General features: G+C 41.4%; 1 protein-coding gene across 1 annotated transcript in view; it reads right to left on the reverse strand.

Annotated features, from left to right (window-relative positions):
* Positions 1-20,299, reverse strand: part of cd276 (CD276 molecule) — a 74,508-nt gene that overhangs the window by 12,599 nt on the left and 41,610 nt on the right. The window contains exons 5-7 of the mRNA XM_042514260.2: positions 13,432-13,569; positions 6,908-6,949; positions 465-503 (exon numbers count right to left, since the gene is read on the reverse strand). Of these exons, the coding sequence (XP_042370194.1) occupies positions 481-503; positions 6,908-6,949; positions 13,432-13,569 (203 nt within the window). The 3' untranslated portion in view covers positions 465-480. The remainder of the gene's footprint in view (positions 1-464; positions 504-6,907; positions 6,950-13,431; positions 13,570-20,299) is intronic.

Here is a 20,299-nt window from a genome sequence, read left to right on the forward strand (position 1 = left end):
TAGTTGCTTTTTAAATTTTCTATGGAGGCTGCAGCCTGTAGACCTAATGGAAGAGACTTCCATAGTGTTGAAAAAAGATATGACTCACGCCTTAAATGTTTACCATTAATCAGACTTTGAGCAAACCAGGAAATTCATGTTTGCATGCCTGATAAAAAAGAAACAGATTTGTCATATCGTCATATCAGCCAGTGATTCCCAAAATCAAAATGTCAAGACTCCTCATATACGCAACTGTCTGCTGAATTAATGCAGCCTAGCCTCATTACAGCAGCACTTACCCATAACCTACAGAGGCACTGTGTCATCCAGAGCATTACAGCTCAGAATACTAGGCAATTGTGATAAGGAGAAAAAGAAAGTGTAAAAAGTAAATGACACATAGAGACACAATAAAAGATGCCCCCCCACACACACACATGTGCGTGCATAAATATATGTATACAAATTGAAATCATACTCACCTTTATTCTCTTTGCCTTAGCTTTTTAGTAGCGTCATGGCTGAAAAAAAAGAGAACAAACAAGACTCAAAATATTACATCATACAAACATCTGTGAACACAAATACTGTTTAGTGGTCATGTCAGCATTATCATAACTTTGTTCATTGTCTCATAGACCAGAGCATCATTACAGGCTCAGTAGTTGTTATTGGGTCTCCTCCTCCTTCAGCACCCCTCCTCCTCCTCTGCTCCATCTCTGTGCACCAACCTTGCCATGGCTAACAGGAAGCAGAGGGCACAGCGCTTTATTTAATTAGTCACAGCAGCCGAGTGCTCATGTGGAACCAAACAGGGGAGGCAGATTGGGGTAGTGAGATGGATAGGCACTCTCCCACAGGGCCTTGGCTGTGCTGTCAGAGGAACGTAGATTACATGACAGAAGGGGGAATGAGGAGGGGGGATGTAAATGGCGTCTGTACAGGGGGATCCATCCAACGAAAAGGACTGCCTTCACTTCTAAAGTACCCCTATTTTCTCACAAAAGTATTCCTTTACTTGGTTTCTTTTGTCTAATATGCAAACCAGTCAGCAGTGGGATGATTGTCTTGTTGTGATGCACAGCACTGAGTGGTTTGACTGCTTTTATTAACTGTGACAACACTCATTATTCCAAATGATTTAGAAGCTGCTATTTTTTCTTCTATCTCTTCTGACAATGATCAGGTGGCCTTTTTCCTCACAGACCAGCAGATAACCTCTGAGAGGTTATGAAAGTAGCTTGCTGTGCAGCACATCCATGATGAGTTACTTCACCAACTTATGGCAAAGGAAGGAAAAAAGAAGACAACAAAGTTTCTCAGCAACTGGCCTTTTGTACTTTAACCCTTTCTTGTGCTGAGGTTAATAAGTAGAAATAAGGGAAAGAAGCAACCAGGGGAACTATTTGTACATAATTAGAAAGAATTCAATGTTATGTGAAACCTACATGTATGTATAAGATTCATTTGATCGTTTATGATTCCCATTATTACCCAACCAGTGTAACTTGGCCTTCAACACCAAAACAGCATCTCTCAGGGTTCATCCTCGGAATAAAACACAGTAGTAAAAATGTAGCTTACTGTCTGCTACTGAACCAGCACCAAACACAAGTGCAGTGCTTGAGCAATGTGTGCGCAACTACTGAGCAATGGTGTGCTGGGAGCTCTTTTAATTAGCGCTCTTGAAGTTATCCAGTGACCCACATCTAATAATGAAGGCAACATGAATGTTCTATTTACATATCTTTAGTCAGTAATGTGTGACCGTTGGGAGAGCCCAGTGGCTGAGTATGTGCTGCCAGTGAAAAGGGAGGGCATGTCAAGCAGAGCTGCCTGGGGGCTGCTTTCCAAGGCCTTCTCCATTCAAACAGTAGTAATATGGAATGGTATGTTATTGACCTGCAGGTCTGTCAAACTGGGTTATGAGGTAAGACTACTGTATGCGATGTTTGAAAAAAACAAAACAAAGCACTGGTTTGATAGTGCCATGTGTCTAAGAGGATTTTTCATCCAACATTATAACTCTACCATCTGCAACCCTTACTTTGTGGCTTAGATTGTGTTTGTAAAATTATGTTGATAAGAAAACTGGATTAATAAAACCCATTGAAACGTGGATCAACATCCATTTTCCTTGGCTAGGCTGAGACGCTTTTTAAGTGATCGAACCTTGAGCAAACTTCCTTTGAAAACAGAGAAAAAAACAGAGAAAAAAAGGCAATAAGCAACTTGGCAAGAACTGTTCCGCAAACTGCAAGAAATTTGTGGATTTCGAAAAATATTTTCAAAAACTAGGGAGAAATGTCCAAAACATATATTTATAATTATGTAATGTGTATGTATTATGTATTATAATTCTATATTTAAATGTATTTTACATAATTACCATTATATTTTCCACCCCTCCCCCCCCTAAATTTTAATTATTTATTTATTTATTTGCTAGTTTTTCTTCTTAAGTTTCTCTTTCTGTTTTGGAGAGAGACCAAACCAGTTTGCTCAGGTCTCAAAGGATAGAAGTGCCCTGTGGTGCTGTTCTTTTTTTTTCTTCCTCAAATTCACAAAAGTTTAAATTAGGCATTTCTTACCAAAACACAAAGGGCCTGATCTTAAACCTGGCGCAAACTGGTGCACAACGCAACACAACTATAATGGCTAGTTTTAGTCTTAGGCACGAGGCATTTTTTTCTGGCCAACACCCACGTTGTGTAAATAGCAAACGTATTTAAGCCCATCTGTCCACCTATGGACATGTAGGTCTTAAAATGAGGTGTGGTCAGGCACATTGCTGTTATGACGCAGCAGAAAGCGATTGTGCCACTGACTAACAAAAACCTAGTCTAAAGTCAATAATGCTATTCAGAGGTAGTGCTTAAATAGGCGCATTCACAGTGTGCTTACACTTTGCTTGTTACACATTCAGGGAGACGCAGCTGGGTTGTGGGTGGGTGAAATAATACATCTTCAATGAGGAAATGTTTAATAATATTAATAATAATTACAACCAAATTTTATAAACCAAAATCTTACATCAATTTCTTTAGTTGTGCCTGCAATTACCCAATCTCCTATAATGCAGTTGTTGTGGTGAAATAGACATGTAAAAATAACTAACTAACTAACTATAACTGTATGTATAATAGATAATATTTCCCCAGGCAATAAAAACAATGCAATTCCACTCTGGACTGAAATATTTAAACAACTTTCATTGCTATGTGAAGAACACAATAGACAGGACAGAGGGGGGATATAATTCGCAGTGAGGTGACTTTGACTCTGGTACAGCTGTCCTTGTTTCTGTCTGTCTGCTCGGGAGTCACCTTTACACAGCCTTAGCTTGCTAGCTTCTTAAAATCATTTAGGGTGATGAGCTACTGGGCTAGAAGCTTTAATATGATTTTAGCAACTGTCATCCATCTTTCAGTGTTGGCCTTGGCGTGAAGAAACCAGAATATGGTGAAGGGTGGAGTTTCCTTGTGCTATCAAGTTTTATAAGGCCTGATGTTCCCAAAAGTTCCACCTTCAAGGGACCTTGCCTCAGTTAAGAAGGGTTAATAAAACCCTTTTTCGCATGGAGCTCCCTTTTCAGAGGGCGTGTCAAATTGTTCTTTCCAACAATTCTTTGTCTATGAAAGAACTGGGTCACTGACTAACACTCTCTTCCAGGGCCTTGTTGCTAAGGCCTGACTCCTTGGAGTCCAGGATTTAGGGAGACAGGGGCTAGTGCACACAAGCTAAAGCCAGCCTCTGACAGGAGGAGCTTCACTTGCGTGACTGCAGCCCCCTCTAAACAGCACATCATGCTCAGATTACTGAACACATTTCAGAGAGGAGGTGGGGAGGTGAGGGATGAAGCCAGCAAGAACTGTGCACACTGCGTATCTCTGCATGTGGATGTAGATTAGTGTAGTACAGTGCTTCTCTCTGTGCGTTGTGTGTGTGTGTGTGTGTGTGTGTGTGTGTTTGCATGTGTATGCATGTGTGGACCTGTGAGTGTGTGTGAAGGGGTTGCTCTTGGCTCCAGCGCCTGCAAATAAACCCAGAATTTGAGCTCCACTGTTTGTTAAACATTATTTGCTGCGGCTGTAAAGGCAACAAAGGGATCCTACCCCATTGCAAATGAACGAGCCCAGGTCCCTAGTTATCACTGGTTATTGTTAAAATCAGGCCGGCTTTGAAAGGAAAGGCGCACTCTCCTTTGGACAGCTCATTAAGATAACACACAAACGTGGCTCCCCATCATCCTGGGTTTATTAAAGTGGGGCTCATTTCAGCTCCTTTGTCTCATGCAGGAACCTCTGGCTTTGTCAGCGCAATTGGAGCCAGATGGCAAAACAAAGCTTCCTGTCTGGAGTGCTTACAGAGTGATCTCAGAAGGCAGAGCCATTAGCTTGACTTCAGCAGCTCACCGCCCACAACGTCCACCTGGATCATCCAGGTGCATGGGCGATGACAAGAGGCAGCAAGGATGAGGGTGTCTGCTGTCTTGTTGCTGGAGTACAGGCATACTACAGTCTCCCAGCTCTATTCTCCTTTGCCCTGCCCCTTTCGCTTAAGCTGAACTATTAAGTCTCACTAGTTGTGGGATGGCTGACCCCGCTCCTGGCTGCACAGATCTCTCTGAAACATTCATGAGAGAAGCATTAGAGAGTGAAAGTCATTGTCCCCCTTCACTCAGAGACTCTCCTTCACCTCTCAGCTTATTAAAATCACATGGTATTAACTTTGCCGTTCACAGAAAGGCTAAATAATTCAATCAGACTAAAGAAGGAGTCAAATGAATAACTCTAATGACATTAACGCTTGAGGGAGAACTGCTCAGGACTGCGAGGGGTAGTCGCTGAGGCTGGGCAGGCAGAAGAAGCTTGCTCTGCCTGCTAATGGCGCAATTAATTCTGGACTCATAAGGTCATAGTAAGCAAAATATCACATCACTCTCATCTCAGAAAAAGAAGCACGCATAGAAGCATTTTGTCCTGCTTCACTGGCATTATTAAAGCTAAAGATGGGTGCTAAGCAAAACCTGAACCTTCTGTCAAATGTGAAGTTATAGTAATCTCCTGTAATACGTTAATTTTACCGAACAGGTAGAAAAAGAAAAAGAGAAAAGAAAAGTTTTACATTTTAGAAAATATGATTATTTGCTTCTAGCAAGAGGCAGATGAGAAGATCGATAGCACTCTGATGGCTGCGTGGTAAATGTGAAGCTATACAGCCAGCAACTAGCACAGCTTAGCACAATGTCTTCAATCAAGGGGAAACAGCTAGCCTGACTCTGTCCAAAGGTAACAAAATATGCCTAACAGCATCTTTCTAAGCTCACTTAATTGCACACTGCTGTTAAATCTCATTTGTTTAAACTGCGCAAAAACAGAAACATAAAAATGCCACCTTGCAGTGTTACAGGGGTTATGTAACAAACAAACCTCACCAACTCAACCTATAGCGGCAACACTTCTAGCCAATCAGAGAGAGAGTAGGAGGAGTCATACCTTCGCTATCCTAGAAAACAAAAATTTATGTGCTGGACAATATCTAAGCCATGTTTTTAACTTCCTGGAGTCTTGTCATTGTTGGAATGTTGCAGCTACTCTGTGTTTCGGGTAAGTTAACAAATGCTAACATGATATCATGCAAAACTAAGTTGCTACCAGGCTACCTGGTGCCTCATTGGATGCTGGATTGGATTGTATGTTAACATCCCTGCAATACTGGAATGCCTGTCAACAAAGCAAGTTAATCGGGGAGCTGCACTCTTTTTTTTTTTTTGTTTGTTTGTTGTTTGTTTTTTTTTCATTTAAATGCTCTGCTTTAAACAATTGTGAAACAAAATGACGTGAAAAATGAAATCTCTTTATACCGAGAGGCAACATTTTTTAGCTCCTTGTGGGCATTGCCTTTGCAGGGTGTTTTTAACTAGTTAAATGTAAAGGAATAGTGACTTGCCAAACTCTGAGTAACATTAAGTGATGCAAGGACTGTCACAGGTGATGTCTGTCCATTTTGCTCAAAGATCCATCATAAAAATTCAAAGCGACTTATTCCAAGCGACAACAATATGCATAACACATTTCAGCAAGGACTGAAAAATCAATTCTGCTTGGTAAAAAGGATCATTTGAGTGCAGGACACAGCAGCACTATTGTTGGCATTTTGTGGAACTTGTAACTTGTGGAACTTGTTATCATTAAATTTATAGACAAGATAGATTCTACTGTTATAGCTGTAGCTTTGGGGGGAAGTATAATGTAAAACAGCTTGTTGGCATCACTAAATTAGTGCTCTTGTCTCTCTCTCTCTGCCTCAAATACTTACACACACACATATAGTGAAAGAGTGATGCCACTGGGTTGCTGTGTTGAATGGGTTCGGTGCCTGGAGCCCGTCTCATTTCTCACGTGCGTTCATGCTTCATCAGCATTCGCTCACACTTCAGTAAACAACCTTAACATTCAGTTACGTGTTCTGTTGGGTCCCTACCATCCTGCCACCTGGACTCCATTTTGAAGAAGACAGGCTAAATTGTGTGTGATTTCTTTGTCTTTTTGTAACTTCAATGCTCAACCTACAATATGTTTTAGAAAACATATATACAATTCTAAATCAGGCGTGCAGAATTAATTGCCTTGTTTACAGGCTCAGTCTGGTCTGCCTGCCCACTGAAACCACCCTTCAGTGGATAAAATGCACTGTTGTTTGCTCCTGACAGTGTGCAGCATTGCATGATTACACTGCTAAGAGTGCTGAATGCTAAAGATTCAATATATTTAAATTTGATATTATCATTTTTTAGCTCAAGTTCATTTCCAGCTGTGTCCTGACCAGCTTTTGCCATAAGTGCAGCAGTGCTAGCTAAAACATACAGCAGGCCCCTGATGCACGCAGAGGCTGAGGCTTGACCAGGTGTGGATTGGCTGACCTGTCTTTGACTCCTCTTCTTCCAGTTCCTTGGCCTCTTCAGCTGTGGGGAGACAGAGGAGCCATTATCAGTGGGAGCCACAGTACAAAGGCAGGCACGCAATGCAGTCACTTCATCACAAGCCTATGGTGAGCTGATCCTTCACAGCTCAAAAGGACAAGCCATGGTGAGAGAGCTATCTGACAAGGAAGCTCCACACAGTGGTACCCCCGCCACATCATACACACACGCACACACACACATACAGAGAGCCATATCCACCCCTTAACCTCCAATCCAGCCCTTTCGCAAAGACAGTAATCACATTAGGCTTTAGCTGCTGGCTCTCTGAAAACCCACTGTCAACAGAGTTAGGGAAGCAAACAAGTGATGGCTGTCACACTTACATACACACGTGACTTGCATGTGAGCACACACATATGGGCTAAAAATAGGCTTGGGACACAGAATCCAAGGGACTGATATTAATGTTATGACACAATTTTCACAGCGATTGAGCCTGAAATCCACTGTTTAGTGTTTGATACATGAGATTAACCTGTTAATTGGACCAAATTAAATGGCAAGGAAAAACAATTCATGTGTTTATACTCCTAAATATTTGCCTGATTGTCTTTGACTTTGACAGCACACCATATAATCCTTCTTATCACAGCAGAGGAACATGCTGAGTTTCCAGATACAGCGGCATGAATACCCACACCATATTCTTTAGTTTCTCTTTCTCTGTAATGCGGTGTTTTGAAATCAGATTACCTATTACAACAGTATTAATTTAATATTCACAGTATATATATATATATATATATATATATATATATATATATATATATATATATATATATATATATATATATATATATATATATATATATATATATAATTACAAGTCACAAGTCCCTTTTACACTGCCTGTTCAATGTGGGAATATTGCTGTTATACCGCCTCGATGTTCTTTATAAAAGGCATGATGGTGAAAAAGAGGGCAGAGTTGTCTCGCCTTTAAGTCAGCAACAGAGGTAATAACACTGCTGAAATGGTGTCTGTGTAAACAGGACAGGACCATGGGCAGGACGGGTGTGGCGTTTATCTATTTATTTTTTTAAGATTATGTTTTGGGCTTTTTTTTTGCTTGACAGGGGGAGAGAGAGGGTATGACATACTGGCAAAGAGCCATGGGTTAGAATGAAACCCATGGCCGCTGTACCTGACGTAGCCTTTTGTACATGGGGCGTCCGCTCTAGCAGAGATAATGGATGCCCTAGGTGTATTGTTTTGACGACATAATATATGTGCAACCCACAGAGAGAGATGTAATAAGCAACTGTTAGCAGTGAGTGGCTAACTCAAAGAAGAAGAATGGCTGCTGTGAATGTTCACAAATTGGCAAAACAATGGGGTCCAGAAGCTTCTTACCCCCCAAGAAGTGAAATGAGACCGGTAGCCATATAACAGGGATGGTAAATTATTGTTAATGCCATGTTATGCAATGTAAATGTTATTATTTAGAGCGCACTGCTGACGTATATATTATTTTTCACATTAGAGGCTGGTTTTAAACGTTATGCCTGTCACGCCTCTTTTGATTCTGCCATGCTGGCATGCTGTCTAAAATCACAAAGTGGAGTGGCATGATGCTGCAGTTGTTTGGTTCTGTATGAAAATGCAAAGGCAGCAAAAAAGACAGGACTTAGTAGCAGCTATATAGCGCAATCTATGTGTAAAAAGGGCTATAGTTTAGATAGTTCATGGTATGGTTTTGGGCATATGGCTTAAGATTTTGTCTGCAGACAAAATTTGATTTTTTGTGGGCAACCTTTAACTGAATGTCTAGAAAGCCACTTTGAGTTAACCTGTGAAAATTGTGTACACTTTGAATGCAAAACCTACAAAAGCACCTTGGAAAAAGCATTATACCACATATCCTCACAACTGTGGTGTAACATTCACATAGTTGTGTGAGCCTGTTTACCTTCACTGCTTCATTCAACACCTCCACATCGACCAACAGTCCCACCACTGTGGCAGCAGCGGAAATACCTTTGGGGGACAGGGCTTTGATAGGAGAGTGAGGCTCATTTAAAGGCACCTTAAAGTCGGGGTGAAGATGAGGGCATCCACAAGGCAGGGAGTGAGAACTGCTTCCCTTGTACATTCAGAGTGCTACAATTTTATGCCCCTATTGGCTGCATCCCAAATGTGTGGGGGTAAGAAGAAGGGTGGTTATGGCTTATGCACAAAAGCTGGACAAACCACATAAAAGACGAGAGAGTCGGGAGAAAAAGAGCTACTCAGTGAAGCCACAAGGCTGTTACCGTTCGTCATCATCCTCCCTTCTGCCTCTATGTTCCTGACACAGAAGTGGTGCAGCACTGTTGCTGAATCTCTTCAAACACTGCTGTGACATCATGAGTGTTTCAAATCCAAGCAAAAGCAAATGGCCTCTTAGTAAACCTATAGTACTATAAATACACTGATTACTGGGCCTAATTAATTCTTCTTGGACCCCAGAAACAGCAGAGCCTTCTTCTTCTTAAAACCTTTATGCACACTAAACATGAGGCTTAATGACAGCAGTGTTTGTGCTGCGTAGGTTTTAATTCATTTTCTCTCCCTTTGAATATCAACTCTTGATGACAGAAATGAAGCAATTTCGCTCTTTTACAAAAGAAAACAGGAGGAACAGCTTTCATGCCAATATTTTGATTATTTATCCACATGAGCAAAACATATTTTAAAAGACATTGAAAGGACAACTTTGCCAATGTCTCAACAATGTTGAGATTTGGTTGGAACACATAATGTGAAAAGACGTCTTTTTCAGGTTGTCACAAAACTGATGTTTAAATTTTATTGGGACGTCTTGATTGGATGTTCAAACAATGTCATTTAATGTCTCATTGCTTGGTTGCTTTAATTTGATCTTATTTTCATGTATTAGGGCTACAAGTGGTCTTGAACGGATGTTTATCTTGGGCCAAATATGGATCAGATCGGACAGACTAAACACAGCACAAATTTTAATGACTATTTTTGGCCTAAATTGAAGCTGTAGTCTCTAACTTTTATTAAAATTAACTTTCTATGTGTGAAACTGTCACTATATCCACACAGCACTAAATGAGACAGATAATCTGTAAAAACAACACCAAACATGTTCCTCCTCCTCGTAGCACTTCTAATGGCAGAATTTGCCATGGCTGAAGGAAAATGACCAATCAGAGTTGAGGAGCCTCTAACACAGCTGTCAATCACTGCTGCTGAGCTGCTGTCAAACTAGTGTTGATCATATCAAGATTCTGTTACTGCATTATTTCTCGGCTCAAATGTTTTCAGAAACATATTTTGTGTGTACTTATTAGCTGTAAAACGAGAACATTTTTGATTCAGCCAACATGTTGAAGAAACCTGAGCCAAAACAAAGAACCACCCACCAACCAGATCAAACTTTCTCATTATACAGCAAAACAGTACACTGAATTATGTTTCTGAAAACATAGTAGACGAGAAATAATCTGACCGCTCTATTGCCTTGTAGTACTATGAATGGCCTTACTATATGTGAATGAAAACAACCAATCCAGCCGAAGAGTCTTTACCCAGCTGTCAATCAGTTTAATCACTCTTGGTGAACTGTGGTCAAGCTGTCAAATTAGGCAGCACTGATCAAATATGAATCAAGATTCTGTTACTGCATTAGCTATTTCTCTCCTCCTGTCCAGTTTTGCAGCAATATTGGATAGAAATAAGGGAAGCTATAAACAATACTTTTCAACGCTTGCTGATTTTGGGCCCAGAATGATTATTACTTGGCCGAACACCAAGGCTACTCCCTAAACAAACTGACCTTTTTAAAGTACCTTTTTAGGATTTTAAGAGTAGCGGCACTGATACAGATAACAAAAAACCCCAAACAAACTGGTTGAAACCAGCCATAGCTAAGCAAATCGAAGGATGAAATTAATGGGATTGTTAAAACGGAGATGATAAACCACAGCATTAATATTCTAGCTAATCTATTCAATGCAAGATGGGAGAGAATACAGAAATCAGGTATGACACAGAAGTAAAAAGGCAGGGGAAAAGAGGGCAGAGAGGAAAGGAAAGAATGGAAAAAGAAAGGAAAGGAATATGAATATTCTACGATACCTCCTGAATGAAACCAATTCTTGTATACAGTTGTTTTTTCTTATCAAACCCTTTTAAGCATATGTACAATACATATTAAACTATATGCTATATTCAATTATTTGTGGGCCACTCTTTTCTTCAGTTTCTATGAGAAGTAACTCCTGCTGCAATCTCTCTCTCTCTCTTTCTCTCTCTCTCTATATATATATATATATATATATATATAAATATATATATATATATTTATATTTATATTTATATATATATATTTGACAGCTGAGTTACAGACTCTGATTGGTTGTTTTTGGTGTGCTGCAGTTGAATGCCATAAGAGGCAATAGAAAGAGGACAGGCATGATTTATTTATTTTTTTTCCCACAGGCTATCTTTCTCATGTACGGCTTTCAGAATATAGTGTAAGTTTCAGCAGATATGACACAGTTATTTTCATAAAATTTTCCCACTGTAGCCTTCAGGCCATGACAGGCAAAGCAGGTTTAGCCCCAAAACCAATATCTATAGACATCTGGTTGTCATTGCCATAGACTTGTGGTGAAGAAAATCTATATATTTGTTGTTTCATGTGAGTCACATGCACACAAAGGTGATCAATCACAGCATTTGGACTGTGGTAAACCCAAGGGTTAACCCCTGTGAAACATATGCACCACTGTGGTTAAAACCCTTTGGGGAAACACTGCTTCCCTCATGACTTTCATCCATCACACAGGGGAGATCTGTCCCATGTCACCTACAATGATACCGAAGCGTAAGTCTGATTAAATCATACGCCTATCTAAATGTAAAATATGCTTTGCAGAATGGAACAGCAGCCCTGGATAGGTCACTGAAAGCATGTATTAGGTGCATTGTCATTATGTAAGGGAGGACAGAGGGGAGGGATGAAAGAAAAAAAATCACAGAGAACAGAGCGATGCTGGTGTTGAGATACAACACTGCCCCTGGAATTGAGCCTCCACAAGCTGCTCTGCTCTGTTACGATACACATTTGAGTGCTCCACATACATTATGACAGGTAAGAAAAATGACTTACTCACTTCTCGACTTTTACTGACCCTTCCACCCTTGCTACCCAGACACGGTGAACTAAGAGTCAACTTCAATCTGGCCATACCCACGAACGCCATTAAAAGATAAGACAACCACAATTAGGTTGCACTTCTCTGCTTCCTGCCTCCCCACAGCTCTGGGTATGTGCACAGCAATCCTATTTTAAGCCCCTCCACACATCTGTATTCATATAGTATCATTCTATCATCAGTATAAGAGTCTGCATGATATGTGAATAAGTCAGCGTTCCCACTCTTCGGTGCTCGGAAAACACCAAAGACTGCAAAAGCATTGCTGGCAGGACAGAATAGGACTTTCAATAAGGCGGACAGAGGATGACCACATAATCAATCCCGCCTTCGGTGTTAGGGCTGCAGGCAGGAAACGCAGCTCCTATTCCACCAAACTGAAGAAAAGGGCCCCACCACCCTGGGAGCCTTTTTTGCCCGTGGGAGGAACTGCATTATATTCCTTCTCTTTCCATTTCATTTGATTTCATATGTTCCATGGAGCTATTTACTCTTTCCTCTGAGTCTGTGTCACTTCCATATTTATTTTTAAACCTCTGGGCCCTGGTGCAGACACTGGCTGACCTTTATTTAAATGTCTCCTCCACTCTGAGCGGATCTCATTACAGCAGAGCTGGTGGCTCTGCACTATCTTTCTCATTTCAAAACTTTTTCTCTTTGCACTTGCGGCGATCCTCAGCCATTCGGCGTAACGCTAATTACTGGACCCGAGTAATGATGTTCCTCTTTGCTGTAGATATGTGTCCCACCATCCGAGATCCTGCCTATACGCATTAAGCAGAACTCCCTCTGGATTCTCAAAGTTCCTTGAGCAGTTTACATCTCATCTCAGCCTTTCTGCTCTATCTCTCTCCTGCTCTCGTTGCGCCTCCCACATGATCTCGGCAACATGTCGCAATTATGCATATCATCTACTGGCCCACTATGTGAAGAGTTTAAGGAGTCATTCTGCATTTAAATGAAGGCCCAGAGAAGGGTTGAAAGGGCCTGAGAGCATGATAGGTTAGCATCCATTATTCAGCAAGCCCTTGAACTGTATACGCGGCAGGCAGAGAATAAAACAGGAAGTCATTTCATGACTTTATTTTTCGTGCATATAGCGCCAAAGTTGCTCTGAGATTCACACTGCATATTGCCTCTAATATAGGCAAGTCAGCCCAAAAAGCTTTTATCTAAACTTGAGCATTAAACATGGATTTTTAAGAGAGTCATCACCAATGTATTGTACTCCTTGTGAGAATATACACTGGTGCTGAATGTGCAGAGCCACCTCTCTCCCCTCCCCTCCTCTACCTTCTCTCCTGGCCTCCTCGCAGCTCTCCTTGATCTTCCTGCGGCAGACAGCAGCCAGGGCGATGAGCAGCACCAGCAGACACACGGCCAGGCCAACAGTTACCCACAGAGCCACCGGGGGGAACGCGATGTTCTGACCTGAAGCAAAGGGCAGAGGGAGGGAGGGAGGGACAGGGGGGAGAGTCTCATTATTCACTCTTGCAGAGCTAAAATAAGAGCACAAGTGTCACGGCTGTATCCATCACCATTATTTCACCATTTGACAATTTTTGCTGTTAGAGTCCGTTGTCATAAAACCCCTAAATTATCCGGACTGTAGAACATGAAGTGCAACGTGATGACACTGATGATGATCACCGCCGTCATCATCTCCGTTATTGTCGTCAGGCTCGTCATATAATCTCTGCATAAGCTTTGACTTTCAGAGAGAACGGGAGGCTGCCGGAGAAAACCGAAATGAGCGTGAACCTTTGCTTAATGTGAATGGAGTAAGAGCTTCTTTACTAGTGTCCAATTAAGACACTTGAGTCACTCAATTGAGTCCAGATGGCAGATAGCTAAGCAGTCGCACAAGACTGTGTTGTCGTTTCACTCAAACAGCATTGGCACAGCATTAAGAGGATGTTGGCGCTAACTATCCCTCCCCCTGCCTTCTGCTACACATTTCTCAGATGTCTGAAGTTCTGATGCGTTTGCTTTAATATTCTATAACTTCCTAATGTCTACAATATAATTTACACTCTGCAAGGAAATGAACCGCCAATATTCAGTAATATATTTTAAACAGGAACAAGTTAAGGTTTTTAATGAGTATAATGATAGCACATCTCTCAGACCGCACTACACTAAAATTACTTTGGAGACAATTAGATATCAAAATGAGTGACAGTATGTTGGCAAACTGCAATCTGATGATGAGGATACAAAAAATGGTCAGCAGGACAAAAAAAAAAGATATCATAGACACAGCCAAATTTCCCCAGGGTATTCAAACTGAACAGAGGGAGGAGAAAAGAAAACAGCAGAGCCACTAAATAGCTGTGAGCCTGGCTGTAGCACAAACAGGCCTCCCTCAGAGAGAGTGCCCGCTCTGGGCAGATAATAATAATAATAAAAAAAAAGACTGAAAAATGACTGGCATTGGAAGGAGGAAATGATGAAGCATCTGTAAGGACTTGGCATCAGCTATGCAGACAGGCAGACAGGCTATAATACGGCCCGGCCAAGATGGAGGGCAAATAGAGGCGTCCTTTTTGGAGGTGATCAATTCTCAGATGGAAATCCAGTCCATCTGATACTGTGAAGCAAATGTACCTGATTGTCCTACGAAACAGAGTTAATGAAAGGCCACAGATGGCCATAGAGGAGAGGAGGAGGAGGAGGGACACGTACTCGCCAATGATACAAAAGGGTCATTTTAAAAAAAAGCCAGTTCAGCCTTTATTCTGTTGTTGTTTTTGGCCATGCTTGCAGCTTAGGATGAGTCATAATAATTTTTGTGATCCCTTAACTTTTCATCTAGCATAGCATCGTCACATCAAACTTGTAATTTGTCCAATATTTTGGTTTATGATATCTGCAAAGCTGAAAGCATTCCCATCAACCTCAACTGTGCTTTGTATTTAGGTGCTAATACGCCTATGTTAGCATGCTAAAATGCCTAACTAACATGATTTACATAGTAAACATTATGCTTGACATCACTATGTTAGCAAAGAACTGATAATACCCTGTGCCCAGCAGTGCCTTTCTTCTGGGTGCCAGTCTGTACAGAATAAACCATATAAACCAGAAGAAAACAAAGTTAAAGTGCACACCAGGATACTCAGATGACACATCAATTATTGACAGCTTATATTAAAACAAAAAAGGGGAAAAAAAACAGCCATGCACCACCTCCACTGACAGACTGATAGCTCTCTCTTGATTCTGTGGGTAGTGGTGCATGGTCCTTCTGTACGTTCTTTTTTTTTTTTTTTTTAATATAAGCTGTCAGTAAATTAAGTATCATCTTGAGTATCCTGGTCGGTTTGATTTTCTTTGGATCACTATGTTAGCATTCCTGCTTACATACTGAAGCTTGAATGGCTGTAGACCCTGGGTCTTTACCAGGGGGTCCACGGCCCCTTGATGGTCCTCAGAGTTACTGCAGGAAACAGCCAAATTATTATTAACATTAGTATTCTCAACGAAAATATGTCTGAAACTTCAAATTACCATGAATCCAACATACTAATAAGGGAGATAATTTGACCTATTCTTGAAAAAACAAACAAAAAACAATACTACACAACACTGATAGGCATGATAGGCTACCGGTTTCCCAGGAATCCCTGTGTAATCATATATGCTAGCTAATGCTAACTCAGTGTGCAGCACTGGTCCACAACGTTGAGGTGAACTAGTTAGCTACAAATTACGTTATTCAAATATATTGGCCAATGTATTTATTATTTTAAATGTGTATGATCATTCTTGTAAGCAACAATGGATCATTTTGTAACTTAGAACTAGACTCTTATTCTTATTGCTACTCTATGGCATTAACAGATATATTACACAGAGGCAATAGTTGCAATTAAATGACATGTTACACATTTCAACAATCATAATCTAATTTTAAGGTCACCGTAGTCTGCTTCACCATATCTATTTCAAGAGTGTGTTTCGATACACAAGGCACTATAAAGAGTCCCTGGTTTTGCTACTGCAAAGCAGAATAAACAGCCAAATGTCACAGAGAAAGGATAAAATCTGGAAAGTCAATCTTGTCATTTTGATGAAGCTGCGTATGCCTCCCCAGGCTAGTCATGACTGATGATGCTGTGGCTCGCTGTCTATCGAGCCCTTCACTCTGTTATATTTAAAGAATGACCATCTGAGAGCCACTTCGTACCAACAGTGAAACCACCAAACATGTATGAAAATAGGAATAATCATACACAAGCTGCTCACGTCCTTGAAGTCAGAAAAGTAACAAATATGTCTAGCTCTTTGTGACGAGTAAAGGAGACGCTGTGCTCTTTGCTTCCATTGTCTTTCTCATTCTCTTTTTATTCTCACACCATCCTACCACACTCTCTCTCCCTCAAGGCAGACTGATAAAGACAAATGCCATAGTCGGCTATCATTGCTACGCCGGGGCCCAAAGGGCTGCAGGATCATATTTTTCTTTTTCTCTTGTTTGATGATGTGATTTTGTTTTCTTCAGAAATAGATTTGTCTCTAATGGCTCTGTTTACCTATCCTCCCTTTCCCCCTTTCCCTATTCCCTCTGTGCAAGGGTAAGGATGGAGTGCTTTGGGCTGCACTGTCACATTACCTAGAGTCTGCAGACTTAGAGCTGCAACAAAGAGGGTAAACTTCACTTCACACACTTTATGTTTTCTAGGTACTATGAATGTGTCGCACACATCAGAATAAACATCAACAAACTGGGAAGTGTGTCTGTAACGAACTGACATAATATGATAGTGGATGAAACAAGATGTTTATGATGACTGATTTAAATGCCACACACTCACCAGGGTGTCTTTACTTCCTGCCACTTTTTGCTGATGTCAACACTCAGTGCCAGTTGACAAGTAAACATGAAATGGATATGGGCTGAATATGCACCCTGTCAGTGTACACAAAATAACACTATAGATTTAGTAGATCTTTTTTCATTTTTTGTCATAGAATTACTACTTGAAGTATTGATGAAATTCTGCACATTTCAGCACATTCAGCATTTATGAATTTTGTTTTATTAGATTCTATATGTGTAATGTGTGTCAGTAAAACTGCACTTGGTAAAATTTGCTGTTTGGGCACTGTCTGCAGCAGCATGCAGTATAGAGTTTGCTGCCACCATTATCTACGAATCCTCCCTATCGCCTTATTGTGACGTCACAAATAATCTACGACGATTATTTTCATATGTGTGTTAATCATTTTTGGCCATGTAAAATGCCCAAATAACACGTAGAGTGACGTCTGTCCCATACATTATTGATAGATCCAGTAGGTGGACACACATACAGGAACACCTGCTCATATCCAATATAATAGCCTACTTAAAATGTTCACATTCTGTGTCTGCGAGGCCCTGAGTTAACACTCTGGCAGCTTTAGAGGCTATAAAATGCTGCTGTTGCATTATGTTCTATTATATTGTACATATAATATGATGTGTTATTGTGTCCATCCCTCGAAGCTCTTTTGTCGCTGAGCACTATCAAAGTTATATAAAAAAATGATACATAATGAAAGTGTACAACTGGTAGCCACAAATGTACCCTCAATAATGTTTGCAACTTTTTTTACAGGTTATATCGACCATACCTGGAGCGCATCCTCTGCTGTTACTTCTTATAGGTGTTGCTTCACCGTAGGTGTTTTGTGTATCATAGGAGGCCACAGCAGACTGCTATGGTAAAAATAGATATTTAATGGGGGCAGGCAAGAGTATGATAAAACACCACCTCCATATGGAGCCTCTAACACAGGGCACATCACCAGTGAGAAATGAGACTCCCTTAGTCTCTGGAAGACACTATAGGGGACTCGCGAGGGGCCAGCTTAGGTATTGTTTGGGCTTCAGTGAATGTGAGAGCCAAGATTTGCAGGCATTTTTACAAGCCTGAGTGTTTTCTTTCCAGCACCTTTGGTGGAATAAAGTGCTCCTAAGACTCCCTTGCCTGTCATCTTGGTTCAGCAACATGAAGACAGTGGAGATCAAAGCTGCTTTCTCTCCAACTGTCAGCCCAGTTTTACCTGCCTAGAAGAAACCTAGCCTCTTAAGCTGTGACCAAAGGAGAATAATGTCCCTTGACAGAAGGATGGCTTCAGGCTAAAAAGAGCCTCAAGGCTCATTGTAGACAAGCTGGAGGGATGAGGAAGAGGAGAGGAAGAGTCAATTAGGTTTTTCTTTCATTGTCAGGATGAACAACCTGACCTTATTCTGCCTGCTTGTGAAAAAAAAGAGGAAAAGAGAAGGGGGGACCTATAGAGGAGAGCGTTGATCAGAGAGGAGCAAGGTGGACCAGAGGCTAGCCCAGGGGTTGAGCAGCAGAAGGGCCCAGCCCTGCTGGAGGGCCTCTACAGCCCTGGAGACCAGAGAGGCAGAGCCAGGCCCGGGACTTGAAATAGGCTTATATATCTCTTTAACAATGAGTCGCATGGCGGAGATAAAGACATTCATTCAGACAATACAGTAAGGCAGGGAAGAAACTGTAAAGTGAATGAGATATAAAACTCAGTGAGACAAAACAGGAGCTCACACTTAAATCACATTCACCCAACACAGGCGAGGTGATTGATGCATACTACCTCAGCGAGTGCAAGCAGGCTCGCCGACATTGGTGATTTAAACTTCTTTATTCAGTGTCTGTGTGGCGCCACTGATCTCACAGGAAAGAGATTGGCAGAAACAATAACAACGGTGCTAATGGAAAGAAGATGGCCTCTGTGTCAGAGGACACGGATTAGCCAGAATGAAAAACATGAGCATGAATATTAGGATTACATTGAACGAATGACTTTGAATTTGTTTCAGCTTCAGTTTCAATTACCGGCCTTTATTATCAACCTTCCAAGGTGTCCATCAAAACCTCTGAACCCTCCCCATTCAGCCTCAGCATGAAAAGCTTGTGACCACACAGGCACACCAGCTGCTCTCACAATATTTCTAGGGAACACCTCTCCTCTCCGGGAGAGGACAAGAAGCTCACTTGTGGAGGGAAAACTTGGCAAACTGAGATGGATGACGGCAGGTTTTTGTCCTGTCAGCATCTTTGCTCTGAGCCTTCTCTCCTCTTTTTGCATTTCAATAAATTGCTTTTCAGCGAGATGCTACCTCACTGTCTTATTGGCATGCAGGGAGGCAATGTGCTTGTCTCTAGGGCGACCTAGCGCCCATTTACTTACACAATTTGTCTGACATTATTGCCCTTCCCTTGACGCCATTGGGCTCGTGGCAAACACGAGTGTATGATGTGCAGACGTGCACATTAAAACAGAGTAATGGCTCTGCATTTATAGGAATAAAGTTTCTAACAGCCCTCTTTTTTCTCAGTGGGAGAACTATAAAAGCCATCTGGTGGTGGTGGTGGGGGGAGTGGTAGAGGGTGAGCAGGAGAGTCAGGTGGATGAGTTAGTGAGTCAGTGAAGGTTGGAGGGATGGGGTAAGCGGGTGAGTGACCGAGTGACCTGAGAAGGTGAAAAAATAAGCAGGTGGATGAGTTTGTGGGTTTGCAAGCAAGCAGGCACTGAGCTGGTAACTGCGTGAACACTGGACTGGGCTGGAATCACAATGAGGTTCTGTGGTATTAGTCCACTCTCAACTCATAAGCTGTCTCTCAGACATGTCAGGCTGCTACTGACCTTTCTTTAGTGGAAAGTTGGCTCAAAGTCCACAGGTATTCTGCCTATAGGGCAGCGCTATGGATTTAGAATGATGAGTCAGTGTCAGTAAGTCAGACTTTAGTCTGATTGATCTGCAGGTGTGAATATTCTCTGCCACCCAACGGTGGCACATTACTGAGAAAGGTTACAAGGAGACATAGAGACAGACTGAGCCTGAGTTACAATTGGCAGGTCAATGCAAGATATGGATCTGGATCATTGTGGCTGCTCATACAAAACAAGAGAATGGGGCTACTGGCTAATGAGTGACTTCCGAGCAATAAAGAAGTGAGTTACCAGTGTAAATCAGTAGTATCTAGACGTCTGCGAAAGATGCTTACAAAGGCAGCTACATTTTTGGAACATTACAGACTTTGGTTATTGAATATCGCTTTACGATATTTCAAATTAAAACTCCAAATCTTCCCAGAACTTGGCTATGACAAAAGTTTGAGAGAGGTTATTTATACCCACATCACAT

The sequence above is a fragment of the Plectropomus leopardus genome, chromosome 1 (assembly GCF_026936395.1).
Source record: "Plectropomus leopardus strain MGB_pleo_1.0 chromosome 1, ASM2693639v1, whole genome shotgun sequence".
NCBI lineage: Eukaryota > Metazoa > Chordata > Actinopteri > Perciformes > Serranidae > Plectropomus > Plectropomus leopardus.